Source organism: Tenebrio molitor, chromosome 9, assembly GCF_963966145.1.
Source record: "Tenebrio molitor chromosome 9, icTenMoli1.1, whole genome shotgun sequence".
Taxonomy (NCBI): Eukaryota; Metazoa; Arthropoda; class Insecta; order Coleoptera; family Tenebrionidae; genus Tenebrio; species Tenebrio molitor.
The window spans coordinates 5671688-5693554 of record NC_091054.1 but is presented as its reverse complement, the minus strand read 5'-3'; the positions used below and the strand labels follow the sequence as shown (position 1 = coordinate 5693554).

General features: G+C 35.4%; 2 protein-coding genes across 2 annotated transcripts; one reads left to right on the top strand and one right to left on the bottom strand.

Annotated features, from left to right (window-relative positions):
• Positions 1–2934: 2934 nt before the first annotated feature.
• On the top strand, positions 2935–12260 carry LOC138137930 (protein 5NUC-like). The gene is made up of 2 exons (XM_069057542.1): positions 2935–3436; positions 10821–12260. Exons 1-2 carry the CDS (start codon positions 3080–3082, stop codon positions 12225–12227), a joined length of 1764 nt encoding a protein of 587 aa, XP_068913643.1. The 5' UTR covers positions 2935–3079; the 3' UTR covers positions 12228–12260.
• Positions 12261–13567: 1307 nt separating this feature from the next.
• Positions 13568–21097, bottom strand: insb (insensible). The gene is made up of 2 exons (XM_069057543.1): positions 20715–21097; positions 13568–17503 (listed from the first exon to the last, which is right to left on the bottom strand). The coding sequence occupies exons 1-2, from the start codon at positions 20775–20777 to the stop codon at positions 17285–17287; spliced, it is 282 nt and encodes a 93-aa protein (XP_068913644.1). The 5' UTR covers positions 20778–21097; the 3' UTR covers positions 13568–17284.
• Positions 21098–21867: the final 770 nt, after the last annotated feature.

Here is a 21867-nt window from a genome sequence, read left to right as displayed (position 1 = left end):
ATGACCCTGAAAAATACAAGTGAACATATTCAGTGGCGCAGGCGCCTCTACATTAAAATGGCTGACATACAAATAACTAGTGGCTCATACCAACATGATAGGTAACACATTAACAATTGTTTTAAAGAAAAAATCCACTATACCTACATGTACGATTTTATATCTCATTTTCTGAACTGAAAAATGAAAAGTAATACATTATTATGGTTCCACAAATAAATTTTCAAATTTTTTGCTCCAATTTTTATTTTTTAAAAAGAATGTAATTATGTTTTGCTACATATTTTAAATGACACTCTACACTTTTAAAAACGGATTGTGAAAAAAGACATTTTTTGTTCGACACTTGTCAAAACGAAACGTCAAGCTAATTTTAAAAGTTTTAAGCGATTTGGAGCCTTTAAGGGGCTCGTCGAATAAAAAAACCTTGTATTCAACTCGTTCGTGTGTAAATTGGGCCTTTTTTTGCACTCGTGGGCCTTTAAAACGCTCGTTTCACTCGCGTTTTAAAATGGCCCACGCGTGCCAAAAAACGCCCAATTTACATACAAACTCGTCAAATAAACTACTATTTTTATCATGCGTGTGGAAAAAAATGATAAATAATAACTTGAATAATTTTATCAATTAGAAAAATCAAGGTGACCTTGTTGGAGCAATGAAAACAAATTAATAAAGTAGGTATTTAAAGCACAAATAGGGCAGAAAAATATTTAATTATGCGATTAACAAAATAATGTAGTGTAGTGCAGAACCTTATCTTCGAAAGGTGGCAAATTATTTTTTTCAATCCAAGCACCCTATGATACCACAATAATTTTGGACCTATTCAAATAAACGCAACATGTTGGTGAATTTCCCGCGATGTCTGAGTATTCTTGTATCACAAACTAGTAAAACTGACAACAATGCACTAGGCATTGACGCTATTCATACCCTCAAACTTAGAAAAACATAACCTAATTCAACAAAGAGCCTTACCTACCAAATCAAATGAAAAGTTTCCATGGCCTCCCATTATGTCAAAACAATGTGAATGCATTTTAGACCTGAATTGTCAAATTCAGATACATAATTTGTTTGTTCATAGAAGTGTTTTACAATATCAACTCAAGAAGTTGATATTGATATTGATATTGATAAATAGATAGATATGGAAAACGAGTGTGTGCTAAATTCTTGCAAAACGACAAACGAAGAGAGTAATTAATCCAGAATCAGATAATTCGACGAAAATTACATAAGGAAGAGATTTTCTTTTGTTTTAAAATGCTGCCAGAAATAGAAAATTAAAATTCCCTTTGGCGTGATTAGTAACTTTATCACTAGTGCCAACCCAACGACACTAGACAGTTCAGGTCTACATTGAACGAGCCTTACTTTTCTATTAAAAATAATCTAACAGTACTATTCCGGACACGAAATCTTGGCCAACATTTTTTAGACATTTTTAAAAAAACGATGTAAAGCAATCATTAGTGTCATTAATAAATGACAATTATTAAAAATCACTTTGAAGTTTTTCTTGTGACATCAAAAAAGCAGGGAAATGGCATTATCGAGTCAAAAGTTGGGTTATATTCAATAAAGGCCAGTTCACACATATTTGTCAGTTAAATGTCAGTTATGGCCAAGATTCCGTGTCCGGAATAATACATAACATTTTAGTTTTACAGTACAAAAATTTCCGATAATATTGCGGAATCTGGAAAAGTGCCCTGAATGCTTGCAGCGTTTCCACGTTGAATGGCAAGGGAAATCCTCTCGAAAAGGAATTTCTTTGATTTTGAATCGCCTGATTCCGCAATAAGTCGGTTTCCGATGACATTAATGAAATCTAACAGTGAAAAATGAAAGGAAAGACTGTCCAGTACAAGAAACTCTCAATATTTTGTAATTGATGTTAGTGTTTCTACTTTCTTAAAGTAGGTCCCTCAGACGTTTACAAAAATGAAAAGTGATGCAATCCATCAAATACTCACTGCGTTACGAATGGAAAATTCAGGATTGAAAAATAGACAAAAATAAAGTAAACAAAACATGAAACCTGTTCATAATACATATTCAAATATTTTTTTTATGTTTTAACATTAGCAAAACAATATTGACATTTAAGATTAGCCCTAAGGAAAAAGCTTTCGAAAAAGGAATGGGGCATTAAAAATTCTTTTGTGAATTTAAAAATAAATAAATACAATACGTCAATGAATTTGAAAAAACCTTGTTACAATAGCATCCAGATAATTTTTTGTAGGTCTTATAATAAATATAAAATTTTATGTATTTTGTATGGGAGCAAATGGATAGTACATTCTTCAATGATGGCTATTATTCAAGAGGATGAAAATTCCAACACGAGCCGTAAGCGAGTGGTGGAATCGTCGGAGTGAATAATAGCCATTGTACGCGAGGTGAAGACTATACTTTCTCTACGACTATACCAAGATTTTTAATATTTGACAATTAAAATTGTGCCTTCTTGAGCGGTTGCTACACCATGCGACTTGTTTACAAACGCATACGATTAATGATCTGCCCGTGATAGAATGAAAATATAAGGGATCTGATTGGCCGACAGTCGTGGATTTCAATATATTCTATCACAGGATGTGGAGTTGATATAATTCTTTCATTGAATAACCAACAATCTTTAATAGTCGTGGAGAAAAATAATTCTTTGCATAATATTCCGAATCTGAAGCAAATTATTGACATTTTCGCTTATTACATGATAACTTAATGGACCAGATGGGTGATATTTCAGACGATTTTGGTATCACTTTAAAAATAAGCGCATAAATATTGACACTGTGGATCCGACTTAAGGCTCCATTCAAAAAGCACATGCGTGCCTTTTCGCAAAGCCTGGTCCAACAGCCGCAGCTTAACACTATAATTAACTCCAAATCCCATTTTACGCACGACCGTCAATCTCTCGTGATGAACTTGCGGAACAACAATCGCTCAGTTAATCTAAAATTTATCCGTCGCTGAATTGCAAGCCGCGGTGGTATCACACCAGCTTGCAGTCCGGTCAAAGGCGCCAGTACGACCGGTCGCGTACCTCACAGACCTCGCCATGTCCCCGCTCCTTCTGCTCTTGGTCGCGCTCCTCGCGGCGGACGCCTTCGCCGACCACCTCAACCTGGTCATCCTGCACAACAACGACATGCACGGCCGCTTCGAGGAGACGTCGAGGAACTCCGGGACGTGCAAGGACAAGACCGGACCCAGACCCGGCAGGGACGGATGCGTCGGCGGCTTCGCACGGACGGCCCACGAGATCCGGAGGTACCGGAAATTGGCGGCCGAGGGGCGAGGACGTCCGGTGCTGTATCTGAATGCGGGTGATACCTACGTGGGTACGTCTTGGTTCGCGGTGCACAAGTGGAGGATCACGGCGGAGTTTCTCAACGCTCTTCGGCCGGACGCCATGGTGAGGGGATTATTTTTAACCAGTTTGATCGGGTCGTGTGTGTGACCAAAATCGATCGGTGGAGGATCTCTTTGATGTTTGGTTTAATAACGAGTCGCTTGCGATGCTTCCCAACAGAGCAGGTTGAGTGCTTAATGAGAAAATAATTACAATCAGGCAACCTTGTCGCTTCAATAATTTTGTACAAATGTCACTGAAATATAAACAAATAAGTGCAACACACCAGAAAATTTATTCCATCAACAACGATGCACAATTTTTTGTACCATTCGAACTTTCTCGTGACTTGATTTTGAAGGCATTATCAAATACTAAGAACTAGACTGGAGTACAATTTCTTAAATGCTTGAAAAAAATTTAAAACTTTACGCTTACACAATTTCACTACTTGCTCATGACTTAGTTCTGCAAATTTCTTAGTGGTTTTTAATAAAGGTTTATTAATTGGGTCAAGATTATAGTTTAACAATTGACCCAAGCCTTCTTTTGATAATTTTTAATTGCGTTTAACATTAATTGATAAAGATTATAAAATCCACTGAATTTGTATTACATCAGAATATTTATCGCCAGTTCTTGTCGAAATATTTTCCGTTAGGAAGATGTACAGTCGCGAGCAATAAATTTTGGTCGTCAAGGTCATTCTTTGACGCAATCGAAAATGCAATGAAAACAGTCGTAAATATTATAACCTATCATCATGTTGTATGACATTAATTGTCATTTTTTTATCTAATTTTTTTGACAGTTTGTTGACATAGGCATGATCAAGCAGGGAAATGTTTTAAATTTGTGACAGTCTAACCAAATTTTGAAATGACATTGACGACCAAAATTTATTGCTCGCGACAGCACTGATTCACAAATTTGATAAAATTGGTTTGTTTTAAATCAAAAATTATGTTTATTGATCAATGATACCCATGAGATCATTTAAATTAATAATTAAAGTAGGCTGTGACTTTTAAATTAGATTGGCAACACTATTGACAATTTAATTTGAAATGTCAAAGGGACGCTTCCAAATTCATACAAAATATGAAACGGCGAGTTGACCCTAAACGTCAACAATGCTGCCAATCTAATTTAAAAGTCGTAGCCTACTTTAATTATAAATTTAAATGATCTCACGGTAAGTACTTTGTATTTTTTTAAATTTCCAAAAAACCTTGTAAATTCAAATGATATATGTTTGCTGCTAAGTAATGCTATTCATTATTCGAGGCCGTCAGTAATGACTGACTATTCTGATAGCGAAATTTGCATTTCGTAAAAAAAGTATTGTATGCCTCGCGTGTAATGCTCTTATTACTCGCTTTGGTTGTTACAGAGCTCAGCTAGTGTCATCATTACACGCTCGTTGAGTAATATACTATTAATATTTGTGTTTCCTTGGTAATTGTAGAATTTTTATCTGTAGATAAAGAAAGAATAATGTCTTTGAAATCTTAAGAAACTTTAAAGATTTCAAAGACATTTTTCTTTCTTTAATCTGACTGGGGTGGGGAAGTGTTTGACGAATTTTGGTTTAACAATTTAGTCCCCTGGACTGTAAAAACAGAAGTTATAATTTGAGAGTAAAATATCTTAAGATTAAGACGTCTTTTGTTCTTCCTCCATTCAACTTTTCTTTCGAAGTCCTTTTACAACCACTATCACTAGATTCATTTTCTCTGAAATCTAATTTATGGATGTGCAATATGGCAGTGAAAGTATTTAATACCTATAATACGCAGTCTTTTATCTACGACTAAAATTATTATTGATAAAGATTTAACATTGTCATAACAGTGGATTATCCTAATTCTAAGTGTAAAGATTAAAGACATGACAAGTTTATCACTTCCTCTAAAAATATATGGATTTCCAGTTACGAATGTCTATTTAATTGTGGATTAATACGATTTATTATTGGAATTATGTTTTTTTTGAACCGTAGATGTGATCTTTTAACACATCATCACCAGTAATAAAAACCAAGTTTAAAACAGATAATTGAATTTTTTATTGTTTATGGCTGTTTCAAGAATCGGAACAGAGCAATACTTTATCGTTGTTTTCCAGAAAATAAAAATACTTTAAATGTAACGTGCCATGTCAGTGTTATTGTTGAAAAATATAAAAAAAATAAATAAAAACAAATATGTATAACGTTAGCTATTTTTTAACAGTTGTGTAAATTTCAAGATAAGAACTATAAAGCAAAGTGCAAAATTGTTGTGTAAGTTTTTAATGTATTTTTCGTAGATAAAAGGCTTAAGATACAAGGGAAAAGTTCCAGTAGGTAGCTACGAACTTACAGTCGCGAGCAATAAATTTTGGTCGCCAAGGTCATTCTTTGACGCAATTGAAAATGCTCCATTGTAAAACAGTCGCAAATATCATAACCTATCATCATGTTGTATGACATTAATTGTCATTTTTTTCTCAATTTTTTGACACTTTGTGGACGTGGGCATAATCAGGCAGGGAAATTTTTTAAATTAGTGACAATCTAACCAAATTTTGAAATGACATTGACGACCAAAATTTATTGCTCGCGACAGTACATGCAACACAGCTACAATTTTGCAATTCAATTAATTTGTCTATTTTGAAATTTAATTTTTTGTTCGACACTGTCAGAATTTGAGAATTTTCTCCTGTGTGAAAGGATTTTGATAAATGTCACCACTTGTCAAAATGAAACGTCAAGCTAATTTTATAGATTTTAAGCGATTTGAAGCCTTTAATGCGCTCGTCGAACAAAAAAACGTTGTATTCAACTCGTTCGTGTGTCAATTGGGCTTTTTTGACACTCGTGGGCCTTTAAAACGCTCGTTTCACTCGCGTTTTAAACTGGCCCACTCGTGCCAAAAAACCACAATTTACACAAGAACTCGTCAAATAAACTACTATTAATTTTAGTCAGTGTCATTACTAAGAAAGATTTAAAATGGTTGTTTCTACGACAAAAAACAAAAACAAGGGAATTCTCTTGTCATTGTGTTTTGAACTTGATACCTTAACGATTATTATTAGTTGTGATTCTTCACTTCTGCTTTTAATTTGAATAAATTAAACAAATGCTTCTTAAACGAGTTATGCTGGTAGATCACGATGATTTATTATGTTTTTAAAATATCGTTGTTTTCAGTATTGAACTATGAATAGTTTGTTGTTATTTCACTTTTGTATTTCGTTGTTAATACCTTGACATTGAACACCTTATAAGTAATTTTATCAGTACTGTTTATCACATAGCTTAAACGTTATTCAGTTGGACTTCCTGATATGCATACGAAGAACGAGACAATTTATATTCTAACTACAACACGACAATATTGCAAGGAATTTTTATATTTTTATTAACAATTCAAAACGAATAGTCGGGATGAGTTGTAATAATTGTAATTACCCAAATATTAGCGCAAAATAATGACTGGCATTGTTAATAATTAAGATTACGTCATGGTTGAAATTGTTCGTAAATTATTGCGTTTAGATAGCATGAAGAGTTTAAAAACGTATTATTTTTTTATGATAATTTGTCACTGTTAATGTGTTGCAACAATGGATTCATAAAGACTATAGTAGTGTGGGAAATAGAATTTCGTTCACTCTCTGACACGGGCAGACAATATTGCAAATTTGAATAGTGTAATAAAAAAAAATAAAACAGAAAAAACGTGTATTATCTGTTTTTAAGAAAAATTTTAAAAAGTGGATAAAATTGGTAAAAATTTATCAAATGTTAAAAATTACGCACGACGGACGAGCTGGATCAGCAACAAATACAAAGAAGCATTGTCCTTACAATAAACATAATCAGCTAAATATTTGCTATGAATAATAAATAACTGCGTATCCTGTAAATCCACTGTTTTAAAATAGCCGCATCATGTCTAACAGTGTAAATTACATCACAAATTCAGATTCTTTTTTGTATTTAACTAAACTAAAATCAGTTATTAAACGACACTTTGTGGTATTACGTATTACGTGACATTTAGATACAGCCCACGAACGAGAAAAGATGGCTCTCTCATAAAATTATTTTTAACATAACATGGGGTCAGGTAAAAACTTGAACAATGGATAAACTCATAAATTGTACAAACAGTTAAAGACTATGGTTGGATTCCACAGTTTACGATGATATTACTACCTGGACCACGATACCTGTACCTGTCTTGGGGTCAGTTGTAAAAAAAAGCGAGGTGTTTGTGAGAAGAAGCGAAATTTTGTGATAGCCATATCGCCCCGATCCTGTCACAAAGTAAACAAGTTTGGTGTCATTGGAAAGGTCTTCGCTCGAAGGTGCTTTCCAGGTCTCCCACATCTTCGTATCGGAAGTTACGGATCATTCTTTTTCCCACAACTTAACCTTAAAATCGGAAATGTCACTTCAAATGTCTAAGAATTGACACTTCCGAATTTAAGGTTAATATGCTATCAAAACAATGTGTACGTCGCGAAAGGCACAGGAACTTGGTTGGAGCAAATTGTATTCAACCTTCTTCATTTCTCTAATTCAATTATTTGGCGTTTAGACTAGAGTTCTTGACGTGATTTGCAAACACTGTCATGCTCCCAGAGTGATCAACACCTGGAGGAGATAATGAGAATAAAGGACCACCATTTATTTAGAATAATTTGAACCAGAAAAGACATTTTTTATTGTCTAAACATTACTCCTCATAGGGAAATATCATCTTCAAAGATTACGAGAAGAAGCAGAACAAGGTCATTTTACAATAACTTGCAAGACGTGACAGTCTTGTATGTAATGTTTTATCGTTCATGTTTGAGCAACAATTTCCATTTTGAGATCAACGATGTAACAATAAGAAAAGGTAAAGAAGCCGCAAGAGAGCTGAATTTAAATAGGTAGTTGCTTGGAAAAATGCCGACACGTTACAAATTATTTTTGAAAACAATTTGTGGTGAATCAGCCAGCGTCGATAATAAAATTATGCAAGATTTGATTAAAAATAGTCCAGACATCGTAAAAAATTACTTATCGTAGGAGATATGGAACTGATATGTAAATGGACTTTTTTAAAGCCTTTGTCTTTAAAGACAGACAAGTGTGGTGACGGTAAAAATAAAAATACGAGTGATAATGAGCTCGGCGGAATTAAGAATGCAACCCACAATACATTTCCAAAGTTAACGTGACTATTTTAAATATCGTATTGTTTAAAAAAGAAATTATGAATCCATGATGGCTTAGCTTCCAATAATTTTGTTACAATTGACATTTACGAAAAGTTAAAATACGACGATTAAAATGTATTCCCAAGGATCAGAAAACAAGCATGATCCTGATAAACATTTTCCCAAAAACTCGTTTTTTCACAATTTCATTTAACCAAGCGAATGACGTTTATGTCAAAATTTACGAAACTGCACAGCTAACTATGTTTTATGTTTTTTAAGTCAAAAAACAAATATCCACGTTACCTTTGGAAATAAATGTATTGTGGGTTGCATTTTCAATTTCGTCTAGCTCATTATCAGTTATCACTCGTGAAATACACTGTAAACATAAAATTGGAATGTCAGTCTGTTATTTCCATATTAAAACACAATTTTCGACCATTTTGATTACTTAGGCGACACACAAGACATTTTAGCATTTATTCACATTTCTGCTTGGTTTTCTGTTGGAATTTACTCTGTTCAATCAAAAATTATGGGATCGATTTTCTTCAAATAAAATAATAATTTTTGATGATATTCTACACTTTGTTTCATTACTATATGACGTGAGGGAGCTGCTCAGTATACCTATGCTGTGTAGTGAGCTCGCTTCGTTTATTTCTGGCTTGTCGATTTAAATCTAAACTGCTCTCGGCGTGTCACCTCATGTCTTACAGTCCTTTCACAATGGCGTTAACGTTACGTCGATGTTAAAACGTTAATGTTAACGTTAGATCTAATTACATGCATTTCAGTACTTTTTATAAATTATTTCCGTTGGCTAATGTTAGAATGTAACGTTAAGAATTCAGAACATTTCTAGAACTAACGTTAACGCTAACAATATCATGCAACATTAATTTTCATCATAACGTCATTGTGAACGGTCCACAATGAAATACATGTAATTTTGAATTTCTAGATCTAACGTTAACATTAACGTTTTAACATCGACGTATCGTTAACGCCATTGTGTATGGGCCTTTACATTTTTTCTAACGTCAGAAGTTAATTTTTAATTTAATTTCTTAATTTGTTAAATTCGATAGTATATTTTTTTCAACGGATTTAAATTTGTATACTGGAGCTACTTATTCTTCTTTCACAACACTTAAGTACATAATTATTAGGACAGAGAATTACATAAAGCTTGTGAAAAAAAATTCAAATAAAAATTCATACTTATTGACTTTATGGCATCTTTTAATATATGGACCCCCTCTCTGTGTATGTTATTTACTTCCTCTGGTTACATAGCAGAATCCTATGCACCCTGTATGTATACAGGGTGTCTCAGCTAAGACTTTCGAGCCAAATATCTCGGTTACTTGCCAACGAATTTTTATGAAATTTAAAATGCAGATATTTTAGACCGTGAAGGTTCAATTAGTAATAATAAACTTACCTCAAGTTAAAAAATGTAATTTTAACACATGTTTCCTTTATCGAAAATTATGCCCGATTATTATTAGATTGTTAAACATTAAAAAATAGAGGTCTACACAAACAATTAAGTAAATCACTTGTCTGATTCAACGAAAAGATTAGTTTTGTCAATTTATTTGAAGACACAGGAAGCGTGAACTAAATTACCTTGCTAAAATATTCCGATCGTGTTTTAGTCCTTTATGGAAGAATTAAAGCATCTAGTATAATAAATTACGTCCAAATGTTGTCTTTAACTTTGTAAGTATTTGTAAGGTTAGCAAGATAAACGTCAAATATGTCACCTGCGTTTCTGCGAAAAGGGATGACCAAAATTCTACAAAATTGCCCGTTTGTTTCATACGTGTCTACGTTTTTGCATTTGCAGCCACGTTTAACACAGTTTTTTGCTTCTTTCTTTCAAACCAGACTTCTTTCAAGGACGAGTTTTTCCCTACAGCATTTTTTATTGACGATCAATTTTTTATGTAAATCTTAATTGATTCAACATTTTAAAAAGGCATGTAAAAATTACGTTTTTAAGACTTGGGTGATTGCATTAATGGGATTTTATTCTTCACCGTCTAAAATATCTGCATTTTAAATTTCACAAAAATCCGCCGGAAAATAACTGAGTTATTAGGCTCGAAAGTCTTAGTTGAGACATCCTGTACATGGACATGCTACCATCCTGTGGTGGGAAATGAGACCTGTTAATTATTTTGACATAATTTCAAGCGAAAATAATTGCAATCTTCCACTTTCTCTTTTCCAGTGTTTGGGCAACCACGAATTCGACTTCGGCGTCTCAGCCTTAGCTCCCTTCGTCGATGCCGCCGAGTTCCCAATCGTCAGCGCCAACTTAAACTTCGACAAAGAACCCAGTCTTAAAAAAGTGAACAAGTCTGTTGTGCTCGAAATAGCCAACAGGAAAATCGGCATCATCGGTCACCTCATTCCTGACACTCAACTAATGTCATCACCGGGCCAGGTCGAATTCCTCGACGTCGTCGACTCCGTCAGACGCGAGTCCGAAGCTCTCGATAGAGCCGGAGTCAAGATAATCATCGTCTTGGGACACTCTGGCTACGATATGGACAAAGAAGTCGCTGCGAAAGTGCCTTTGGTTGATGTTGTCGTGGGCGGTCACACCAACACTTTTCTCTGGAATGGTCCTCAGCCCGACCAGGAGAAACCTCAAGACGTGTATCCCAAAGTGGTGGTGCAACCTAGCGGCAAAAAAGTCCCAGTGGTGCAAGCCTACGCGTACACAAAATACCTGGGGGTTTTGAACGTGTCGTTCAACGAAAACGGCGATTTGGTGGGCTTTGAAGGTCAGCCGGAGTTCCTAGACACTGCCATACCCCAAGACCAAGACATCCTGGAGCTGTTGGAAACATTCCGACCGGAAGTGGAGGAACTAGACAAGAAAGTGGTGGGGAAATCTCGCGTTTTATTGGACGCCACCTCAAACAAATGTCGATCTGTCGAATGCAACCTCGCCAACCTGATCGCCGACTCTTTCGTGTTCTACATGGCAGCACAGTACGCCGGACCCGGCTGGACCGACACCCCAATCGGAATAATCAACGGTGGTAGTGTCAGAACTACCATCGACCCTTCAATCCGAGGTGGCAACGTAACTCGCGGAGAACTGATGGGTACTCTCCCCTTTGAGAACCAAGTGCTCTCCTTGACACTAACAGGCGCCGAGCTCGTCAAGACTTTGGAAATAGGAGCGAGGAGTAACGGCGAGACCTCAAAAGGGGAGTTCTTGCAAGCTTCGGGGCTGCACGTGGAGTACGACATGAGTAAGCCTAGTTATTCGAGGGTCGTGTCAGTGAAGGCCAGGTGTGGACAGTGTGAAGTGCCCATCTACGAACCCGTCCTTCCTGAAAGAACTTACAATATTGTTACTGTGAGTTTCTTGACTGGGGGCGGAGACGGTCACACCATTTTCAGAGATGCTCCCAATAAGAAAGTCCAAGACTTGGGGGACGTTGATACGGTGGTGTGGTACCTCGAGCGTCAGTCGCCGGTTTACCCCGAGGAACAAGGACGCATACAGTTTGTTGAGACCAAGGAGGACAAGTCTGCAGGGGGCAGGAAGTTCCTCAGTCCACTAGCTTTACTGCTAATTGTAGCCAATCATTTAGTATTCAATGTTTTCGGGTTTAGATAGTACATCTTCTAAATATACGTGATTAATATGCAACATTAGCACAGTATAAGTGTAATTATTATCCCTAAAAATAGTTTTGTTGCTAATTTGAACGCGTCCTGTCAGATTCCATAAATGTCATAAACATGTGGTAGGCAACCAACAATACACGAGCGTTTCGTTACATAAATTTGCTAATTTTCAGATTTCAGCACAATTAAAAACACTACTCGCTGAAATGTAAATTAAAAACTCTTCATTTGAAATTTAACGATTTGGGAGTAGTATCGAGTGAGTATTTGGTTCCAAACTGTCTGTGTGTTTGATTTTCGATTTTACTGTTGTTTTTCGCCTTGAGGAAATGATTTTTTCTTCATCTGTTATCTCCATTGTTATCGCCACATTCTAACATATGTTCCGGTAGTGCAATAATGTCCCTTAATGCAGGCCCTATAAGTGTTTTCGGCCGAGGAACTGTTATTAGCACCCAACGCCCGAAAAAAAATATTTTCTATTTATTTAACGGCCTGACCGGCAACTTGAGGGGCTCCTTCGCACCCCGAGGCCAAGCCAAATCCCTCGAGAGAGCGCTTATCTGTTTAATAACAATAACGCTCGAGTCCATGCGGGCCAATTTGTTTTATTTAAACCACTTTAAACCGTCGCCGGGTAAGCCTCCACGTCCGTGACGTTAACGAACTAATAATAAAATGCCAGATGTTCGTATCTCTGGTTCTGTTTCTAGGGTAACGATTTATTCACCACCCCCCTTTTTACGGGGCCTAATCACGTTCATTGAAAAACATGTTGCGACCATATTGCGCCCAAATTTGTGCCGGAGCACTTCATGGGAGCGTGCGGTGAGTGCGGCGTTATCGATTTTGCCAAGTTCGACCGTGATTTAATGGCAGAAGACGCGAAAATGGTGGCGGACGTGACATCCGATAGGAGGACCGCCGCGGAGGTGTTGGCAGACTATTTGCGTCAGAATAAAGGGAAGAAGTTGACCGACGAGGACGTCAAGATGTTGGTGAAAGGCGCCTTCCAGGGGTGCGACTTGGTGTACTCGGAAGCCGAAGGTGCCAGTGGAAGTGGTGAGAATGACAAAATAGACAAGTGAAAAGTTTTGTGATTGACTGAAACAGCGGGAAGTGAAGTGCAAGGTCGGCAATGTCGCTGTTATCGATGGTTTTTTTATCAAGCAATGGCAAGTGCAACGGAAGATGGCGCTAAGCGATTTGAATCGACATTCTAGTCACATTCATGGTGCCATTTTACATCCTACAGACCAGTTTTAGTGTTCATTTTAGTCTTGGTAATGTCCAATTATTATTTGTGCATTTGTGATAAATAAATATGTCTTTTTAGTGTTTTATTGTTTTATTACAAAATATTATGACTAGACAATTTTTTAAAAATTCATGACTAGATTAAGCTAAAATAGTAGGATGTATCTTAATTTACTATTTTACATTTCTATTTGGATGGTAGCCCCGTGATGCTGAGGTGTGAAAATAACGACAATCCAGGACCTACATACTTATGTTGAAAAATACTTAAACTAGATTTAATTGATGTTTCAAGAAAGAAAATTATACTAAATACTGTTAGTAACCTAGTAATAAAAACTAATAAGCATTTAAAAATATTAACGGTTAATACTCCAAGGAATTAAATTATATATTGCGACCCTTACCAGTTACATTGGATGTTGCTGACGCAAATAAGGTGGAAAAAACAGTAGATGTACGTCTAATGGCGTTACAAAACCAGTAAATTTGAACCTAGTTAATTATTTTCAGATAAAAATAAAAGAAATGTCAGCAGCCATTAATGCAGTGGTGCCAAGCTAACAAGATATTTTTAACTCGGAAGTGTATTTACTGTTTCAGAGTTTATCAGACTAGATATTTTTCTCAACTATTCAAAAGTAGTTGAATTTTGTGGAAATATATGCATAGGAATTAAACGGTTTGAATGATTTATATTAAAAAAAAATGTTATCTACCAAAAAAAGTGAGTCAAAACTTTAATATACCTATGGCTTTTAAACGTTTCTGTTTCGATTATTTTGCATAACAATTATATGAATATTGATTGTGGCTTAGTCAAAAAATAATCGCCGTGGACTTTTTTATGGGCCACATTAAAGTAGAGAAAGATATAGGAAGAAAAAAAGACTAGATTATATGTTTCTAACTATCTTCATGTAAGAAGTGTAAAAGATTAATTTTAAATTTACTTTCCAGCACCTAAAGTTGTTTGATTTCTTTTTTTTTGGACTCCCAGTACATCATATACTTACATACTTTTATACATACATAACTTCAAAAAATTCGTAATATGAAATTACTGTCTTGTATATTTCAATTTGCACAAAAATTCGCAAAAAAATCTTGTTTCACGCGATGATTACGTCGATAAAACTGAACCGTAACCTTATTTGCTCATAACACGTCACTTAATATGACGTCATGACGTAACGGTAAAATATGAGTTTTTTAAATAAGTTGTTGTAATTAAATAATATTGCTCCAGTACAAATTAAAAGAGTGAACAAAGATGAAACCCTCATTTTTAATAAAATTTTCACGCAGAGGCAGACACGGAGGAGAATATACACATAACCTTACTTCTTACTTACTCAAGCATACGTCAGAATCACGTCAGAATAGGCGTACTTTTTGAATGTGGCATGTGGCGTTAACGATTAGTAAGATGTTAAGATACAGACAATACTTACGTTTTAAGAAAAGAACAGAATGTAAAAACGACTGTAAAAATGAAAAATAGTTAAACTAGATACAGCCAACAATGCAAAAATACAATCTAATCTAACCGTTTTAAGACTTCGACTTCCACTGTGGTTAAAGTAAATTGTAGAAGAGTTTTTCAAAACACATTTATATTAGAAAAAAACAAACAAAACTCACTCAACCCCAGTAAAAAACGGTGAAATCCCAAGTAATTTATTTTGATGGAAATAACAAACAGTGTAAATCCGCTTTTTAAGCGATTGGCAGCATTGATTGAAATTTAAAATTTCCTGTTGACAATCAAAATATTGTTTAACTCGATTAAATTTGTGACTGTGAGATTGTTTATCGAGGCCCGATTGATTAAAAAATGGCAAATACGTTTTCATTTGACTGGCGGAACAATCAGATTCATGCAGAAATTGAAAATGAGATTGAGTAAGTAAGGTTATGTTCGTGTAAACAATTACTTAATTTTTTTTGTACCAAAGTCAATTATTCCGTGCTGGATTCGTGCTCGTCAGATAAAACAACAGCAAATTTTTATAAACTAGACGAATTTACTAGAACTACACTGCAAGTTAGAGTTTAAAAACAATTTTTGTTAAGTATGTATACTCAATTTCATATAAATGTGCATCTAAGCAAGCCATGAAAATCTGATTTTCTGTTGGTATTAAAGCTAAAGCTGGTGATTTTGACTTTCGAAGTTGCTTGCTCTGCGCGAACTCGATTTGACTAATTTTTCAGTTTTGTTGTCCATTTTAATATTGCTGCTTTCAAAAGCAATGTTACGCCTTTTACTGATTAAATTAAAGTAATTCTTATTTGTTTTTATCTTTGTATTTTTACCAAGTAACGATTTATTGGACATGACCTTCAAAAATGTGACTTTTGTAAAGTAACTAAATTAAAGGTGCTTTTACACATGCACAGCTCACTTGATGAACATTTATATGAAATCAATTATAAGTAATAATTGAAGACTCTATGCATTTTAATCTAGAGCTGGCACCCCCATGAATCATATTTTTATTTTACAAATTTTTAAAGTGTGACCTTGGTACATCGCCTCGGAAATGAGCAATTCATTTCAACCTTTTTTTGCAAATCACTTTTTTCCTCTTTTCCTTTGTCGTGCAAGATTCAGTAGTTAAAAGGGTAGGGTTTACCTGATGAAAATTTCAGGATTCGTGTATATTGGGTTGCATTATTTGAAATGTTTGAAATGAAGTAAACGGCTTTTCAGTTGGCCTACTTTTACCTGAAATGCGTAAGTACCTGCCAAAAGGTGTAGTTAATCAGCAAATCTCATTACTAAGCTTTTAGATATTTTCGTCTTCCAAATAAACGTTCAAATGTGAATTTAGTGGTAAAATCGTACGTAGGTACCTATGTTTATGTATAATAAGATCTGTGACATTTTTGGAAGCACGGTGATGGCACCAAACGCTTTAAAATTCAATTTCCAAGGGCCCCATACTTTTTTTTTTGTTAATTTCGAATTAGGTTTTAGTGTTTCAGCTTCCTGGATAGTCATCAAATTGCAATTTATTTTATTGTTATTTATAACGAAATCGAAAAAAGAAAAGTATGGAGCCCTAGAGGAAAGAGGTATCTTTCAAATAAAAAAAGGACCTTGCCTTCATCTGTTGTGGTTTTAAAGATATGAATGTTCAAAAACCACCGTTTTTCGACCATTTCAAATCAGATAAAATTGGTCGTCCAAAGAAAGATTCTAATAAAATGTAAACTAGTGCATAAAAATTTGTGTGAACTTTCAACGTAGTGATAAAGCATTGAGGGGAGAGTCAATTACAACCTGGATTAATCTGTGAAGGGTGAGTCCTTCAACACCCTCGTGACAACTTTCTAAATTTCGTCGATTTCCTATACAGTAGGTTCCAAGGACTCGTCTTTACAAAAAAGGTAAGTGACAGTTTTTAACTCTATTTAACACTAAAATAATGTATAGGTTGAACCCGCAAACCTAATGCTTTTAATACATACTAGAATCTACCCTACTTAAGTGGTTAGTAAGTTGTAAATTGTTTCAAATGCAAGTGCGGGTCCTGGATTATTATTTTTTGGCCACCCCTTCGTAACACCTAAGTACAATCGAATAAATAAGTCGAAACCTCAATAACTTAGACCTCCTAGCAACTACTCAAAAAGCAGTCTTGGATGTATTGTCAAATAAATTACGTTAATACTGACTAGAAAACACAAAAGCGGACGTACATATGCAGACAGTACCCTGTAGTCGACAACCTCTCCTTTGCCCCCACTAGCTGGGGGGTGAATGTTTGGAAACGCATTCGTCTACTCCCTGTTCTGGAGAAGCTTCTCGGTGAGGCCCTTGACTATGGGATGGTCCGGTGGCAACCCTTGCGATGTCAAAAATCGTACCGCCTCCATCGCACACGCGGCGTATCCCGCAGCCTCCGGGTCGTGGACCTCCTCGCTCCTCTCGAGGTCGGCCTGGAGTTCGCACACCTTCTGCAGGCACAGCTTCAGCATGTCGGTGACGCGGTCGCCGCTCTGAAAAATTCATTTTCGCTTTGCCGTAAATTAGGGCTTTTGGAAGTTTTTCTGCTCGTTACGTAGAGCGTATTGCGCTTCTGTTTTCACTTGTTAACGATATAAAAACTGTTTAGAAGTTTGGTAATTTTGTTGTAATTTATAAATTCCGGGAATTTCGTGTAAGAGAACTTCTTTCGGGAAATTTTAATTAAGTTTTAATTAAAAAAAACTTCGATAAGTGGGCATTAATTACGCTTGCGGGATAACGAATTGCATGTTAACTTCCGGTGTTGAGTGTTATACATGTGGGACCGTGTCATAAATCATCCACTTAGTCGTCTATGAAGATACGCTGGGAATTTATCGTTCCGGATTAATACCGGAAATTGTGTAAGCGGTGGCGTAACGCAAAATAAAACAACGAAGTTGGAAGGCTCTTCTGTTTCTAATTTATTGCCCCGCAAGACATTTCTCTCTGATTTTTGCAATATTAACAAAGATGACATAAACATGAGGATAAAAAGACAGAAAGTAATTAACCAACAAAATTTTATTTTTAAATTAAAATCCATCAAAAGTTATTTAATTAGTTCCATCTCCTCATGTTTTTATCAATTTTCAGTTTAATTTTTTTCATTCGTTTTTTTTTTATCTAAGCATCAAACTAAAATCCCAAAACATTATTTTACTTTTGGGATAACAATGCCCTTATTACATTTTATAAATGTTTGTCTATCTACAGTCGCGGACCGAAAAAAGTAGGACAAGTTTTATTCAGAAATTTAGCCAATATTGAGTCGAGTAAACCAGGCTTACTATAATAAATAAATATTTTAATAGTACCCATAGAAAGAGTAAACAGACTTACATTAGCGAAAAAACATTGTCCTACTTTTTTCTGCCCGCGACTGTATGACTTAATAAATTTAATCAAAGAGAATTGACACTGTGTGACGGAGATTTCTGAGCTGATTGGACTAGTTTGTCGTTTAGCCGTTGGCGCTGCTTGCACTGTCATCGTACGAAATTCTCTACGAAAACGTCAAGTTTTATAATTTGTCCCCTTGACAACAAACAGAACTAAGAAGTTTTTAATTTCGTCGTGGTCGGCTACGGAACAAGATAGTACATACTACCAACTTGACGACATACGTCATTGTCCACATTAATTCGCATTCCGCACACATTTTTCGGCATATTTCCTTTAATGGCGCAGCTGTTTTAGACCGCTTAATGAAGTCAATTAATCAGAAACAATGAGAAAGCGGCACATAAGATAATTATCTCTTAATTGCTCGGAATCATGACATTTTAATGAGACAAAATGATCTTAAGTGGTTTACTCCACAATAACTTGTTCTAGTTCAAACTTTTTTTTAATATTGTTAAGAAGTTGATTGACAACGTCTTAAATTAGTTGTGTCTGGTGTGTAAAGATGTCAGTCCTCGCGAGGCGAATAAACCTGCTCGCTAAACTTTAAAACAGACTTTTGAGATCTGTTACCTTCATGGAAGAAAGACTACCAAGCCAAGGATGAAATTAATAAAAAGCAAATTGAGGTTCAAAGCTCGTGGAGAGACTTTTACAGATTTCAACAGAGATGAGAAATTATTTGAGCATTTTGTAGGAATTTATGAAAGTTGAAAAAAAATTAAACATTTCCGGTATTAACTACTATTCATTTGTTTTTATTGCTCTAATCAGGTTAAGTTGACTTTTATAATCAATTAATTTCCACGTACATCAAACGAGCGTGTTCAGCCAATCAGAGCGCTTGCTTTCATCCAATCAAAAATGTTTATCGTGATAAAAACGTCTGACTACTGCATCATCTGTCAAAAGTGATTAAAATTGCCTGCTATTCCTGTCAGATTCTTTAATTGTTTTTAATAATTGTAGTTTTAATAACTGTAGGTATTATAAATAAATCTTGCCAATAACACGACCTAATTTTCAGTAGTAATGCTAATTTTTATATCTGATAAATTTCCCAATTTTCACTTAAACTTTTTTGCTTTAGACAATTTTACTCGTTGATATTTGGGCATTTTTATTCAAAGGTTAACCCTCGAGCTAAAGCTCTCGGGCCTAACCACAATAAAAATGTCCAAATTCAACAAAAGTTTTCGTGAAATTGAAAAATAAAAAAATTAGGTCTTGTCATTTTACCTTCGATAAAAATGGTCAATTTTTAAAACTTCAAAATCAAATATGTATCTCAAGAACTTTCCTTTGTAGCCTTTTTTTCTACAAGTGTACTAAATGGAAGTCTCTTTCAAAATCGATCATATATAGGGTGTTGTTTAACATTCTGAAGTGGGGGTGGCTGGGGGCGGAATAATAAAGTAACAGCTATAGTAAATTACGCCCCCCTTTCAGTCGAAAATTATTAAAATTTCAAATTTGTAACGTTAAAGACACCAGAAATATACGCATCCGAACTTTAACCGCGAACACTCTGTATATGGAGCAAGAAATTTTTTTAAGAATTAATGCATTTTTTTTTTCTATTAAGGAGACATAACATAACTGTAATTGTTAAGGCAATGCATATTATGACCTGTTACTATGACAACTCATATGAACTCAACGTGAACAGGATATACCTGTTTTCAAATAAATTTTCAATTAGGGTTGGCTGCGATTTTATTATGAAGTTGGCAACATGCAATTTTTAAAGACAGCACAGCACAACAGCAGTGACATTTGACAGCGCAGTACAGTTGCTTATTCCGATCGTGACATAAAAATGTATACAGGAAACGCAAAATTCAAAACAAAATATTTATTCTTAGAGCAAATGTTCAAAATGTTGTCCTTCAGTTTGAGTGGACAAACGAACTCAAATTAATTTGACAACTGTTAGTGCTAAAATGTTTACCAACCATTAATAGACAAAAGATTAAATCACAGCCTACCATAGTTGAGAATTTATTTGAATTTGAAAATAAATAAATGAATAATATGAAAGAATAAATTTATTCAAAGATTTTAATTAATACTCAAGTAAGGTCATTTATTTGAACAACAGTAGATATTCGGCGTTTGCTCCTAAATAATTTGATTATTGAAGCACCCGGTATATTTCGTAAATTATTTTGTGCAACTCTTCGGAATGGTTAAATTCTAATTTGTAACTTTGATGTTGTATCGTTTCTGAAGCGGCAGCACGAGCAACGAAACGAATAAAACAGCAATAACACAAGAAAAATAAGCAGACAGACATACCCGGACATGCCGTATCCTTTTATGGCCACTTTTCGCTTTCCCATCCCTCTTGAGCCTCTTCATGCTTTTCACCACCTCACTCCAGAAATCGAACCGAATTCTCGAAAGATCCAACTTAGAATGTTGTCTGTGTACAGGCGTCTGCAAGGTAAATCCAGCTGTCTTCGGTCAACGCATAAGAAATTCAAACTTCCACTTCTCTCTTCCTCTTCACACACACGTAGCCGACCTATAAGTTTATTTTACTTTACGCACTAAATGTGCGTTTCGCCATGCCACCATTTTCACGAAGCGCTCCCTAATCCACGGGCGGATCGACGTAGAGGCGGCGAGTGCCGCTTTCTTATTTCAAATCAATTCAGCAGCTGCCAACTGACAGATGTACGAAATAAGTGCTTTTATGTGGCGGCTTCACCGAGTGGAGGGCGGCGTAAAACGGGCGCGCGACCAACAGGTGCAAAGGCTGCGGTCCAGCCGACACGGAATTACTTTTGAACATATTTTTTTTCTGTCTGCGTAAGTGGAAAGTGACGTATGCTTCGACCGCCATTTTGCATTATTGGCGATTAAGGGCGCAAGTTTGAATTGTGTTCATTTTCTCTTGCGTTTATTTTAATACTAAATAAAACATGTATTACTGGTCAAATACTTGCATCGGCTTAGTAACAATTAATTGAAAAAAAAAAACGGTAATTGTTCACTTTAACTACTTCTGGAATTTTCTGGCTAGACAGCCTCAGGACGTCCTCCTACATCGTTTCCCATCAGTCAAACCTGTCAAAGCTTGTGCAAATGAAAATTTTCCTTACCCTTTAGTTATACTAAGACTTGGCGTGACCTTGACGCAACCTTGAAACACAACAAGAGAGAAAAAAAGGCATTTGCACAAGGTTTGAATGGTGGGACACGATCTAGGAGGACGCCCTGAGGCTGTCTAGCCAGAAAAAACGCGAAAATTCCAAAAGTAGTTAAAGTGAACAATTACCAACACACCTAATGCTCTTTAAAAATTAAAACAAAAAATCGCATGGAGTCTATGCAGTCTGATTTTGAATGTTGTGAAGATATTTTAACCTGAGATTCGTGTTAAAATACGGCAAAATGACCCAGCTTTCCTCAAGAGAATCAAAGGAATCAGTTTGTTTGGGAACCG